Below are 13,895 nucleotides of genomic sequence, written 5' to 3'. Positions count from 1 at the left end.
CCTTATGACTGTTAATTTCCACTCTTTATCAGATAGATTATTTATCTCTGTTTCATTTAGTTTTTTTTTTTTTTTTTGAGGATTTATCCTGTTCTCTTATTTGGAACATATTCCTTTGTGTCCCCATCTTGCCTCTTTCTCTGTGCTTATATCTGTTTTAGGTAGATCAGCTACATTTCCCAATCTTGGAGAAGTGCCCTTTTGTAAGGGATGGCTATGAGACCCAGCAGTGTGCTTCCCTTTTATCACCAGTTCCAGATGTTCCACAAATATCCCCTGTGTGTGCTACATGTGTCCTTCTGTTCTGGCAGGGTTGCTCTTTCTGCACATGGATGGGAAGGCTAGGCTGTCCCCCTGCTCAGCTGGCTGTAAGGCTCAGCTGTGTGTGGCTACCATGATCCCTTCAGTTACTTTTTTGAGTGGGGAGAGCCTCAGCACAGGGTACAAGGTCTAATAGCACATTCCTGTTGCAGTTTTTTTGTTAAGTGAGTAGGCCCCCGTGTGACTGGTTGCTAGGCTCAGGGTCTCACAATTCCTGTGGGCCTCTGGCCTACAAGGCTGTTGTCAGCTCTTTCAGTGGGTGCAGCTGGGTTTGGCCAGCCCAAGGCGTGGCAGCACACAGTTGTTTCAGGCATTTGGAAGATGGGGCAGATCTCCTGTATGGCTGTTTGAGAAGCACAATCTGCTGCAGCTGACCCACTGCCTGCAGACCCACACACCCTGTCCATGCATTCCTGCCCTGTGCGCATGCCCTGACCCACTGAAGCAGACCCATTCGCACTGCTGCAGAGGTCCCACACACCTTGCCTGTGCTGGCTCACAAGTTGCCCAAGGACTTTCTAGTAAGTGGGGCCTAGCCCTAAGGCAGGCTGCATGCCCTGGCTGAGCTCGATTAGATCAGTGCTGTAGTGGGCACGGCAAGCCCCTGCACTAACAGGCCAGGGGAAGAACTCCAGTGGCCATCTCTGAGTGTCTGTGTCAGCACACTTGGACTCGGTCACAATCATGGCTTCTGCCAATGTCTCAATCCCTGGGGAAGTCGTCCCAACCACCTCCTGCCGCCCTGAGATGTGCCCAGAGCCTATGAAGTGAGTTTCTTTTCACCAAAGGACTATACACCTTTCTTTTTGCTGATTTTGCATTGCTTTCTGAAACAGATGAATTTGTGGATGCTTTCTTTAAGATCAGGCCTTTCTTTCTCATATGTTCAGTAGCTTTTCTAGGGGTATTCCTCGTTTTTCTTAATAGCAAGCAAGGCCAGATATTATGGCACTTCCCTTGGTTGTGCTGGATTTGAAAGATGCTTTTTATGGCATAGCTCTCCTGCTCAGATCTCCCACTCCTCCAGGAAAAGCTTTGTACCCTAAGATTGCTCCTGGCCATGAAGCACCTTGGCTGGAATGTGGCTTTTTTCCTTTCTAAAAAGGTATGTCTGCCTCTTCCACTTGAATCAGTGCTGTCCCTTGTTGTGGGGGTTCTTTTTGTCCAGTTTCCAGTTCTGTCTTGGGGTAATTGTTCCAAGGGTAGTTGTAAATTTCTTGTGTCCATGGGAGGAGGTGAGTTCAGAGTCCTCATATGCCGCCATGTTCCCAGCAATCCATTTTAACGTTTTTCTTTTTTTGGATGACGAAGATTGGCCCAGAGCTAGCATCTGTTCCAATGTTCCTCTTTTTACTTGAGGAAGATTCTCCCTGAGCTAACACCTGTGCCAGTCTTCCTCTATTTTTTGTATGTGTGATGCTGCCACAGCATGGCTTGATGAGCTGTGTGTAGGTCTGTGCCCAGGATCTGAATCCACGAACCCTGGGCCACTGAAGCAGAGTGTGTGAAATTAACCACTACACCACTGGGCCGGCCCCCATTTCAACCATTTTTATTTATGTATTTATTTATTTTTAAATTAATTTTTTTATTTGAGGAAGATTAGCCCTGAGCTAACTGCCACCAATCCTCCTCTTTTTGCTGAGGAAGACTGGCCCTGAGCTAACATCTGTGCCCATCTTCCTCTACTTTATATGTGGGACGCCTACCACAGCATGGCTTGCCAAGTGGTGCCATGTTCACACCCAGGATCTGAACTGGCGAACCCTTTGCCGTTGAAGCGGAACATGCGCATTTAACCCCTGCGCTGCCGGGCCGGCCCCAATTGTAACCATTTTTAAATGAACAATTTGTAGTTTCTTTTTGAAGTGATGAAAGTTCAAAAATTGACTGTAGGGGGCTGGCCCTGTGGCTGAGTGGTTAAGTTCGCACGCTCTGGTTTGGCAGCCCAGGGTTTTGCTGGTTTGGATCCTGTACGCGGACATGGCACAGCTCGTCAGGCCATATTGAGGTGGTGTCCCACATGCCACAACTGGAGGGACCCACAAGTAAAATATACAACTATGTACTGGTGGGATTTGGGGAGAAAAAGCAAAAATAAAAAAAAGATTGGCAGCAGTTGTTAGCTCAGGTGCCAATCTTTGAGGGAAGAAAATTGTAGTGATGGTTGCATATATCTGTGAATGTACTAAAAACCATTTTATTGTACTGTTAAATTGTACCATTTAATAGCACACTTGTACCATTAAAATTGGTGAATTGTATGGTGTGTAAATTATATCTCAATAAAGCCGTTATAAAAGAAAAGAATTTAGCTATCTAGACCTATTGATTAAAATCAAGGGGCTTAGAGATAGCAGAGAACATTTTGGAAAAGTAAATTCGTTATTTCAAGCAGGACTTAAGTGGATAGATTTGCTTCACCCATTATAATATGTGGTGCAAATTTCCATTAACCAATCCACTAGTAATTGAAATTGCAGTGTCATTAGTTGTTCCCTTGATCCACTTAACAGAGTGTCTTTTTTTTTTTTTAGCAACTTTGTTGAGATATAATTTACATATGTCCTGTTTTTTAAAAATATTTTTTCATTTTCTTTTTTTTGGTGAGGAAGAGTCGCCCTGGGCTAATATCTGTTGCCAATCTTCCTCTTTTTTTTTTTGCTTGAGTACAATTAGTCCTGAGCTAATATCTGTGCCAATTTTCCGCTATTTTGTTTGTGGGTCTCCACCACAGTGTGGCTGACAAGTGGTGTAGGTCTGCACCTGGGATCTGAACCTGCGTACCCTGGGCCTCTGAAGCAGAACATGCTGAATTTAACCACTACACCACAGGGCCAGCCCTGTGCTGTATTTTTGAACAAGTTTTTTGAGGTATCAACTATGTACCACAAGTTGACTAATTTTAAGTGTACATTTCAGTGATTTTTATTAAATACGAGGGATTTTTTTCCCTTTTTTTTTTGGTGAGGAAGATTGGTGGCCCTTAGCTAGTAACATCTGTTACCAATCTTCCTCTTTTTGCTTGAGGAAGATTTTCACTGAGCTAACATCTGTGCCAGTCTTCCTCTATTTTATATGTGGGCCGCCACCACAGCATGGCTTGATGAGTGGGGTGTAGGTCCACACCCAGGATCCAAACCTGCAAATCCCAGGCTGCTGAAGGAGAGTTCAGGAACCTAACTGCTACACCAGTGGGCCGGCCCCTAAATACGAATTTTGTGGCTGTCACCATTATCTAATTTTAGAACATTTTGGGAATTCAGTAAAGTCTGAATTGAAGATGAGTTCTTCCACAGATGCTTTGAGATTGTTCTGATCCTTCTACTGAACTTATTTTAAATGTTTTATAGCTATTCTTTTGTCTCTTCTTAATGTATATATATTATCATTTTTTTAAACACATAGAGTTTGGCTCCTTTCCAAAGAGGTATCTATCATACTTCAGTTATGTTTTTATTACTTTTTCAGAATTTCCATAACAGTGATGAATAATAATTGTGATAACATTTTAGCAGTCTTGTCCTAATCCTGATATTAGCAGTTGTTTACAATAGATATGATTTATCAAGTTAGGAATTACCTTTCTAATTTGGGTTTTCTAAGAGTTTGTCCTCCCTGCAATTGGCTACATTTAGCGTTAGGTCCTTCCTGCATTTTCAGCATTTGCGTATATATATATGTGTGTGTTTTTTTCCTTTTGATTTTTTAAAAAATGTGGTAAACTATGAAATTTTTTCCTAGTATCAATCTCTTTTGTATTTCTGTGATTAAGGTATATTTCATCCAAATGAAAGATTCTTTTATGCCCTGTAGTATTTGGTTTTTCAATTTTATTTAGAATTCTCTTGTCTATATTTAAAAATGAAATTGGTACCTAACTTTCTATTTTATGCTGTCTGTGAGGTTTCACTTATTGGGTTATACTGCCTTAAATTAATGGGATATCTTTGATTTTTTCCCCCTTATATACTGGAAATTTCCCCTGGTAAAACTGTTTTCCACTCAAGACTATTTTAAAGATATTTCATTGGTATTCTTTTCAATCTGCCACCATTGTTTGTTTTGCTTGTATTTTCTTCTTTACATTAGTGTTTCTAATTTATTCTTTCCTGGAAAATTGTCCATTTCATTGAGATTCAAAATTTATTTGCATAGACTTATATGTACTAGTTTTGTTTTGTCTCTTTGTATATAGTACTATTGAAATTTCTATATTCTATATTTTTCTTCTCATTTAGGTCAAAGATAAACTTGCTTTATTTTTCTTTCCAGAGTACCAGCTCCTGGGTAATTTGATAAGTCTTGCTGTATAGTTGTTATTATTTTCTAATGTTCTTTAGAAGTCATTTGGATGTCTTTTTTTGACATGGTAGCTTATAAATGCTTTTTTTCCTCAGAGAAATGACTGCTCAGATTTAATCTATTAATTTTTACAATGGTTCTTTCTTTGTTTTTTAGGCACGAGATGTGCGTACCAATGAAGTGGTGGCCATCAAGAAAATGTCATATAGTGGAAAGCAGTCTACTGAGGTAGGTAAAAGTATATTACATTCTTATTAGTGTGTTGGAGAAACATATACTATCTTTAATTGGAGGTAGGTGGGAATTTCTTCAAAAATGTATACATAGAGAGAAGTGTACAAATATTGTGTATAACTTAGTGAATTTTCTTTCACAACTTGAATGTACCCGTTTACCTTGTACCTAGAGCCATAAACAGAACATTACTGGCATTCCCAAAACCTCCCAACTTGCACTCCCTGCTTTTAATTTTTTTAACTATGGTTTAATATATTATGCTGTGTTTATCATAGAGGGATTATCAGTTTGTAAAAAAGTAAACTAGTATAAGATGCATTTGATAGTAAATTATTTTGGATATAACTTTTTTAATGGTTTAGAAATTGTTGAAAGGCTGTTTTAAACAAACTTTAATCAACAAGCATATATAGATAGTCTGCAAAACAGGCAGTGTGTAATAATCTGAAAAGCCAAAAATTACAATTATTGATACTACATTGACTGTAGTTCAATTTGCTAATATTCTGATTATTTCTTTTCATATTATATGTATTCTTTTTAATTGCATATATTTTATAAAATGTAATCTACTTTCTAAATCTAGAATTTGTCAGTCTTCAATTTTCTTTTTGTTTAATTTTAATTTTTTTTTTGTTTTGCTGAGGAAGATTCACCCTGATGTAACATCTGTTGCCAATCTTTCTCTTTTGCTGAGGAAGATTCACCCTGAACTAACATCTGTTGCCAATCTTGCTCTTTTTGTATGTGAGCTACCACCATACATGGCTCCTGACAGATGAGTGGTATAAGTCCACGTCTGGGAACCAAACCTGGGCCCCCAAAGCAGAGCATGCTGAACTTAACCTCTCGGCCACTGGGGCTGGCCCAATTTCAACTATTTTTAGTTGTGGTAAAAGACACGTAACAAAATTTACCATCTTAACCATTCTTAAGTGTACAGTTCATTGGCATTAAGGGTGTTCACTTTGTTGTGCCACCATCACCACCATTCATCTCTAGAACTCTTTTCATCTTGTAAAAGTGAAATTTTGTACCCATTAAGCTATAACGTCCCATTTCCTCCTACCCCAGCCCCTGGAAATTAGCATTCTACTTTCTGTCTCTATGAATTTGATTACTTTAGGTATCTCATGTAAGTCAGATCGTGCAGTATTTGTCCTTTTGTAACTAGCTTATTTCACTTAACATAATGTCCTCAAAGTTCACCAATGTTGTATTATGGGTTTCCTTTTTTAAGGCTGAATAATATTCCTCTGTGTGTGTGTGTGTCTATAAAACACCACAGTTTTGGGCTGGCCCTGTGGCAAAGTTTGTGCACTCTGCTTTGGTGGCCCAGGATTTTACCCTTTTGGATCCTGGGCACAGACCTAGCACCACTCAGCAAGCCGTGCTGAGGCGGCATTCCACATAGCAGAGCCAGAAGGACCTACAACTAGAATATACAACTATGTACTGGGGGTGCTTTGAGGAGAATAAGGGGGAAAAAAAGGAAGATTGGCAACAGATGTTAGCTCAGGTGCCAATCTAAAAAAAAAATACCTGGGTATACAAATATTTCTTTGAGTCCCTTCTTTCCATACTTTGAATATATGCCCAGAGGTAGATTTGCTGGATTATCCTTTAATTTTTAAAGATTTTGGATTTCCACTTTTTTGGAATTTCTTTATTTTATGGTAAATCTTATTTTTGTGATGATCATACTATGCATATGCTAAGACTGTGATTAGATCACTGTTCCATCATTTTGATACTTAAAAAACTCCTAGAAATATGTAAAAGTCCTAAAAAACTTCATTTCTTACGAGTTTAATTTTATTCACCAGTCTATAGCACACTTTCAAACTAGCTTTAATGGGCAGACTTGTACTATGTTGGAGTCTGTTTGATTAGTGACACCTAAGACAAAAAGTTTCATTTAGGGCGTCATCTTTTCACATCTAATATTAGTGTCCTTCATGGAAGTTTTTTTATGTTGAAGAATACAGCTTTTTGTTTTGTTTTGAGAGTTTGCCTCCCAGAGCGTTCACATTTGAAATTTAAAGCTCATGGAACATTTTCTGAATTTAGCATCTTATATCTTACACATTTTATATAAAACAGTATGAACATATTTTGCTCTATTTTGTTGAGGGCTGGTAAACTAACATAGGAGATATAGGATCTTAAACTCCTAGTACAAAATTCTTAAAGTTTTCTATTTTGCTAGTTCCCCTGCCTTTAGAAATATGGCCCATGTCAGTGGTAAAGCTTGAAAAAAGTAAAACAAGAACAAAAAACAGATTCCTAGTTCCCACCCCATACTTAGTAAGAGAATCTCTGGGTATGGACCCAAGGACCTGTATTTTTAGAGTTCCCTTGGTGCTTCTTAAGAGTAACTATGTTTAGGATATGGCGTAAGTGTCTAAAGTTGACATGGAGTAGTTTATGGCCGAAGGATTATCTGTATTTCCTGGTAGTGTCAATGAGAAAGGCTCTTAGTAAAATATGTAGGAAAATGTTTTCATAATGTTGTTTTTTTCTGTGAACTTTCCTATATAATAACTAATTCTTCACTAGCATTTTAGAAAATGTGCATTTAGGAATTTAATTCTCAGAGTAATTACTTCATTTGAGTTTACAAAACAAACAAAACCTTAACATTTGGTAGAAGATATAAGCCAAAAACACCATAGGTGAACTTTATGGTATGTAAATTATATGTCAATAAAGCAATAAGAAAGGGGAAATTTAATTTTGAAGGAAAAAATCTCTAAATATGGTATATAGTTTTCATCAACATGCTTGTGTGATTGTAAAATTGTAATAAGAGTCATTGATGATAAATTTCACAAACTAAAATTTGTCCTACTTGAATGAAATAATTTTATAAATTATCTAATTGAGTTATAGACGATATGAATGTAATTTCTTTTAAATTTATTATTTTGACATTTAATCTAAATATTACAAATAAAGCAAATTTGTATGTTCTCATTAACCATTCTTAATCTAGTAATTACTTTTTTCTTATGTAACTTTCTAAGGAAAAGCAGCTGTTCATAATTCTTTCCTTTACTCCTTTTTTTCTCCCCACAGAAATGGCAGGATATTATTAAGGAAGTCAAGTTTCTACAAAGAATAAAACATCCCAATAGTATAGAATACAAAGGCTGCTATTTACGTGAGCACACAGCATGGGTAGGTATCTGCCTTCCCCTTGCTGTAATTTTAGTTGGTTTTGGTTTAGAATGAATTAATTCAAGAATGTCTTAAAATGGTTGTGTAAAGCCTTGCAAAAACACCTCGAATTGTTAGTTTATAATGAGAAGGGAAGAGCAGCTTCTCCTAGAACTCCTAGGCAATAAGAGATGATAGAACTTTTTTGCAAGTTTACTGCAGAGATTTAGCTGACCCTTACATGCATGGTAAAATGCATTTGACCATTTTTTTAGTAGTATTATTTGACGTGTTTTAGTAGTAGTATTCAAATTATTTATCAGACATTGTGAAAACAACCCTGTTACTCAAGGGTTACCTTGAGTACCTTTTTGACATAGCATAGCTTTTGACATAAATGTATTGTAATCTATTTAACCACGAAGATCTCGGTGAAGTCTCAGTGAATCCTGGTGAAATTTGAACTGATTGTGATTCTTTGGCTGAATAATACTAAAGGTAGAGAATTGAGGCACTTTATTGCAAGAAGTGGAGGTTAATTTTGCCCTCTTGTTACCGTTGAGGAGACAAAATAGTAATCCTACAATGGTATAGGCACAGTAACTATATCTTTTAAGACAAAGCCTAAATTTTCTTCAACAGGAATTATCCCTTATTTTGAATAATTAATAAGCCACAACTAATTATCATTTTATATACTGTACTTACATTTGTAATGTTTGGTGCATTTTTATTTAGTTTAATTTTGGTGATGGTGGTGGTGGTACTCCTAAACTTGAGGCTGTGGTTAAAGAAAAAGCAGTGACATTGAGCAGATTACCTCTCTGTCACTTGAGTTTCTCCATCTGTGAAACAAGGATAATAATATGGCCTACCTCATAGGATGGTTGTGAGGATTAAATCAGTTAATATATATAAAACACCTGGCACATAGGAGGTGCTCTGTGTTTGCTTTAGAAGAAACATTTAAACTATAACCTAAGCTTTGTATATATAGTTCCAGAGGACAGTTTTCTGCTTCCTAACAATTATCAATATTGCTACTATAGGTTAATAGTAACAGAATATATATATTCCTTTATAATTTTAGTTAGTAATTATACATGAAATGCACATCTTATACAAGCGATTGTATGTTGGTGTTATAAAAGATTAATGTATCATTGGTTTAACTTTATGCATTTAAGAAATTGCTCACTACATAAATAGTTATTTATTAAGGTAAACGATGATTAGAGTTTGCTTTATTTCAAACAGTCTTCTTGATCTTCTTGGTGAATTTATCTCAAATAAAATCTTTTTAATAATATATTTTAATGCTTTATAATTTTTCTTCCCATGTAGCTTGTAATGGAATATTGTTTAGGATCGGCTTCAGATTTACTGGAAGGTAGGTTTCCTTTAATTATTAAGGGAAAAAAGTATTAGCAAAATAAAATGAGAGTTCAGTAAGATTTCCTAAATAATGTAAAAATTTTCCAGAAAGAGTAAAAACTTTAACCTTTTCTAGATTCTCAGCATAGTAGGCACTATCCTCCTTAAATATTATGTAGCAGCATAAAATAGGTGAATTTTCTCTCATTATGGCTTAAGTATTTTTCTGTATGCCTGGTCATTCAGCTTGATCTGTTGCTTCTTTTCAAAATTAAGACGTGAGAATAAAGGGAAAACTTATCTTCTGTTACTTTTGTTTTTATAATCACTAAATAATTGTTAAATGTTGTTAGCTTAGAGGAAAATTGGCTGTGAACTATACTTTAACAGCTAGGCACAACTTTATACTAGTTATAAAGTTCAGTAGCCTTGTTTTGTTATCTTCTTGAAATTCCTTCTTGCTAAATGTTAGTTTTTAAAAGTTGCCTCATATATTAGATAATGTATATTTATTTTTTTAATAAAAATATTCTGTAATAATTATTTTCAAATAAACTTTTATTTTAAGTTCACAAAAAGCCATTACAGGAAGTGGAAATAGCAGCAATTACACATGGTGCTCTCCAGGGATTAGCCTACTTACATTCTCATACTATGATCCACAGGTAAGCACCTTGAAAATTATCATACATTACCAAGGAAATGACTTGTTGCATTTATCAAGCCTGGAACTTATTAACTCTGAAATTTTTGTTGGTTATAGCCAATCTTATAAATATTTTTTAGATTGTCCATGCTTTAATAAGAACATACTACTACACTTGATCTCTTTGTTTAGGATAATTTTTATCTTTGTCTACACATGCTGCTGGGCTTTCTGAAGTCTGTGCACTTTATAGATTTGTGGTAGAAATTTAATTGTAGAATCATTTGATTTGTGAAATGGAAAGGACATTAGAGATTATGTAGTCTTACTTTTTTCACTTTACTTATGAAGAAACTGATGCCTCAATTTGTGAATAATTTCCCTAAATTTACAAAGCCAGATAGATTAAACTACAACCAAACCTAGATCTTTTGTATTCCTGGTAACTGATAATGCCACATTTGTTCCACTGATTCCGTGACATGGACAAATAAAAGCTGCTTAAGACTCTTTATGCTTTTGAGTATTAATCCTTGATAATGGATGGTAACTTTAAACTATTTTGTAATGCATTTTTAGCTTTGGTATTGATTTTGCATGTTTTAAAAGGAAATTAGCACTTTTATGTCATATATGAGAGAAGTCCACATGCTAGTAAATAAGTGAATGGAAGAGTTGGAATTAAAACCTAAGGTTTTCTCAACTTCAAAATACCTCTCTTTTTAAAAAGCAAGTGGAAGGAAAATAGATTTAGTATTATATCCATTACAATACTATAGTAAGTATTGACTAGTGCTTGGAAATTTAGTTTTTCTTTTTTTGAAAAATTAAGTGTATGTTATGGTGCCCATTGGACATACCATCCCTTTATATAAATATTCATGGTTTTGCTAGTTTGCATGGATAGTATTGTTTGCCGATTTAGAAAAGTAAGCTTGAAAGTAAATTTGAGATTGTTGATATTACCTTATCCATATGTTTCAGTTTTTGTTTCATCTTTAGTTAGGAGAACTATCCTAAGATTTGGAAAAATTGTGTGAATAATCCTTTTAAAAAAAAAGCAAATTTGGGGCATGAGGAGTTTTTTTTGTTTTGTTTTTTACATTACATGGAGTACTCAAATCTTAAAATTATGAAGGAGTGGTCAGCTAATTAAATTCTATTTTTAAAACGAATATTCCTACCAGTAAAAAGGAACTCAGATATAGACTATATGCTCCAATTATCTGATTTTCTCTCTTTTGTTTTTTACTGCTATTTTGTTTTCTCTTTTATAAAATTGTTACTATATATTTATATGAATTCAGTATTTTTTGTTTTCTAGTTTGGATCTTAATTCTCATGATCCCAGTTGAGAGATTATCCTAGGACTTAACTATTTTTGATTTTTCCTTCCCTATTTTACAAATTTTTGAGTTTTATCAGTTTGAACACAATCTAATGAAGGAAAGAAATAATTTTCTGTGTTCCTTAAACCCAGAGATATTAAAGCAGGAAATATCCTTCTGACTGAACCAGGCCAGGTGAAACTTGCTGACTTTGGATCTGCTTCTATGGCATCTCCTGCAAATTCTTTTGTGGGAACGCCATATTGGTAAGAATAATTCTGTCTGGTATCCTCATAATTGAAATATGCAGTGTGTGGTTGCACTTTTTTCAGATGTCTTATCATTTTCCTAGAAATATAATGCTATTTTTGACATTTTAACTTTAAGCTTTATAGTTAGTTTCAGATATAGATTTGGAGTGCTGCCCTTGCATCTCCTGTTTTTTTATTTGTCCCCCCCATCATATATTGGGTGTGAGAGTGAAAAAATTCAATAAAAATTCAAGTGGGGAGAATAGAGAAATGCTAAATGGAAGTTTGTGTGTTTTCTTCTTTTTTTTTTCCTGAAGAAGATTTGCCCTGAGCTAACATCTGTTGTAAGTCTTCCTCTTTTTGTATGTGGGTTGCCACCATCGCATAGCCACCAATGAATGGTGTAAGTCCTCACCCAGGAACCGAACTTGGGCCGCTGAAGCAGAGCGTGCTGAATTTAACCACTAGGTCATGGGACTGGCTCCCTTGTGTTTTTTCTTTAGATTTATTTTTACTATGGATCAGTGATCTTCAGACTAAGAATACCTGAAGACTAGTAGCTGATTTGGAGTTTCTAATTTTGTTTTGTTTTCATTTTTTATTATGGAAAACTTCCAAATATGCATAAAAGTAGACAAAAGTATAATGAAGCCTTACATACTGCTCACTCAGCCCAACAACATTATCCTATAGCCAGTCTTGCCCTATGTATTCACTCTTCTCACCCATTTCCTCCCCCACCCAGTTATTTTGAAGCAAATTCTAGACATCATCCAATTTTGTCCATAAATAATTCAGTATTAATGTCTACAATTTGAAGGGAATGATTTTCTAGATCTTCAGCTTCCATGTGTCCTCTTACCTGTGTATGCTGAGAGTGGTGCCTTAGGTCCACTACATCTTTTCTACCTACCTTTCAAATCTCCTTTCTCTCTCTTTATAAAAGAAAGGCTCCTTATGCATCCTGAATATTACAGTAATCCATTGCTCTGGGTTGTAAAAGCCTCAAAGCAGCACCTGAGGGAATATATAGCATGTCGGAAATATTGAAGAGTCAGGACACAAACTGTTAGTAGGGCCTTGTGCGTTTCCAGTCATCTCCCTTCCCTTCCTTTTACTCCTTGCTGTTTCTTTCTCCCCAATTATCTTCCCTCCCTTCTTTTTTTCTAGTATAGAATTGGTATCTGAGATGGTTGTCATGGAGACATATTAACATGTTATTTGCATTGAAAAATGAAGTCAGGCTTTCTGAGAGAGAGCGATTCTGATTTGACTGATTGGTGTGACCATGAAAACCTACTTTGCTAAATTAGTGTTCTTAACAGATTGAGCTAATTTTGCAGCTCCAAGTTTTAAATATCTTTTAAGCACATTTAGATGTCAACTAAAAAATGCGTAAGGCAGTACATAGTTTTTATAAATTCATTGGAGGTAAGTGAGTAAAAGAATTTGAAGACCACTTCTCTAGATGACCAAAAATTTCTTATGTAGAACCCAAGTTTAGGTAGAGTCCACCTCCCTTCTGTAAAAAAGGGTTCTGTAAGCAAATAATATCTCTTAATGATTCCCCTCTTTAGAAATTAATGATGATTATTAGATATACAAAGGCCCTGGAAAGTTCTGCAATAAAAAACAAATTACTTGCTTAACTTAGTAATTTCCCAAAGTTATTTTAACATCTTAAAGAACACATTGGAAACACCCTGTTATTCACAGTTGAAGGTTTACTTTATGTACATATTTGTTAATTTGTATATAGTGAATTTGGATGACAGGAACTATGTACATGTTTATATGTCTTTATACACACATACACACTGGGGTGCCTGGTACAATCTTATTGAAGTAGTCAGCAGCTGTTGTAAGTGCCTATCTGTGCTTAAGACCAACTGCAAATGAAGTGTAAGGTAAAGTACCATTAAGAATGTTAGATTCAATGACATGGGTGGACCTTGAGGGTATTATGCTAAGCGAAATAAGTCAGATGGAGAAAGACAAGTACCGTATGATTTCACTCATATGTGGAAGATAAACACACACACACAGATACAGAGAACAGATTGGTGGTTACCAGAGGGCAGTGGCGGGGGGGGAGGGTGAAAGGGGTGAAGGGGCACATTTATATGGTGACGAATGGCAACTGGACTTTTGGGTGAACACAATGTAGTTGATACAGAACCTGAAATATGATGTATGCTTGAAATTTATATAATGTTATAAACCAATGTTACCTCAATTAAAAAAGAAAGAAAGAAAGCCAGACTCCCCCCACCC

At 35.7% G+C, this 13,895-nt stretch overlaps 1 protein-coding gene across 4 annotated transcripts in view; it reads left to right on the top strand.

Annotated features, from left to right (window-relative positions):
• Positions 1 to 13,895, top strand: part of TAOK1 (TAO kinase 1) — a 145,523-nt gene that overhangs the window by 91,521 nt on the left and 40,107 nt on the right. For all 4 annotated transcript variants that reach the window (XM_044745950.2, XM_044745952.2, XM_070482659.1 and 1 more), the window contains 5 exons: positions 4,783 to 4,854; positions 7,942 to 8,043; positions 9,367 to 9,412; positions 9,965 to 10,061; positions 11,523 to 11,636. In XM_044745950.2, the coding sequence (XP_044601885.1) occupies positions 4,783 to 4,854; positions 7,942 to 8,043; positions 9,367 to 9,412; positions 9,965 to 10,061; positions 11,523 to 11,636 (431 nt within the window). The remainder of the gene's footprint in view (positions 1 to 4,782; positions 4,855 to 7,941; positions 8,044 to 9,366; positions 9,413 to 9,964; positions 10,062 to 11,522; positions 11,637 to 13,895) is intronic.

Source organism: Equus asinus, chromosome 13, assembly GCF_041296235.1.
Source record: "Equus asinus isolate D_3611 breed Donkey chromosome 13, EquAss-T2T_v2, whole genome shotgun sequence".
NCBI classification, from domain to species: Eukaryota; Metazoa; Chordata; class Mammalia; order Perissodactyla; family Equidae; genus Equus; species Equus asinus.
The sequence above is the reverse complement of the archived record's forward strand: the minus strand, read 5'-3'. Positions and strand labels throughout refer to the sequence as shown.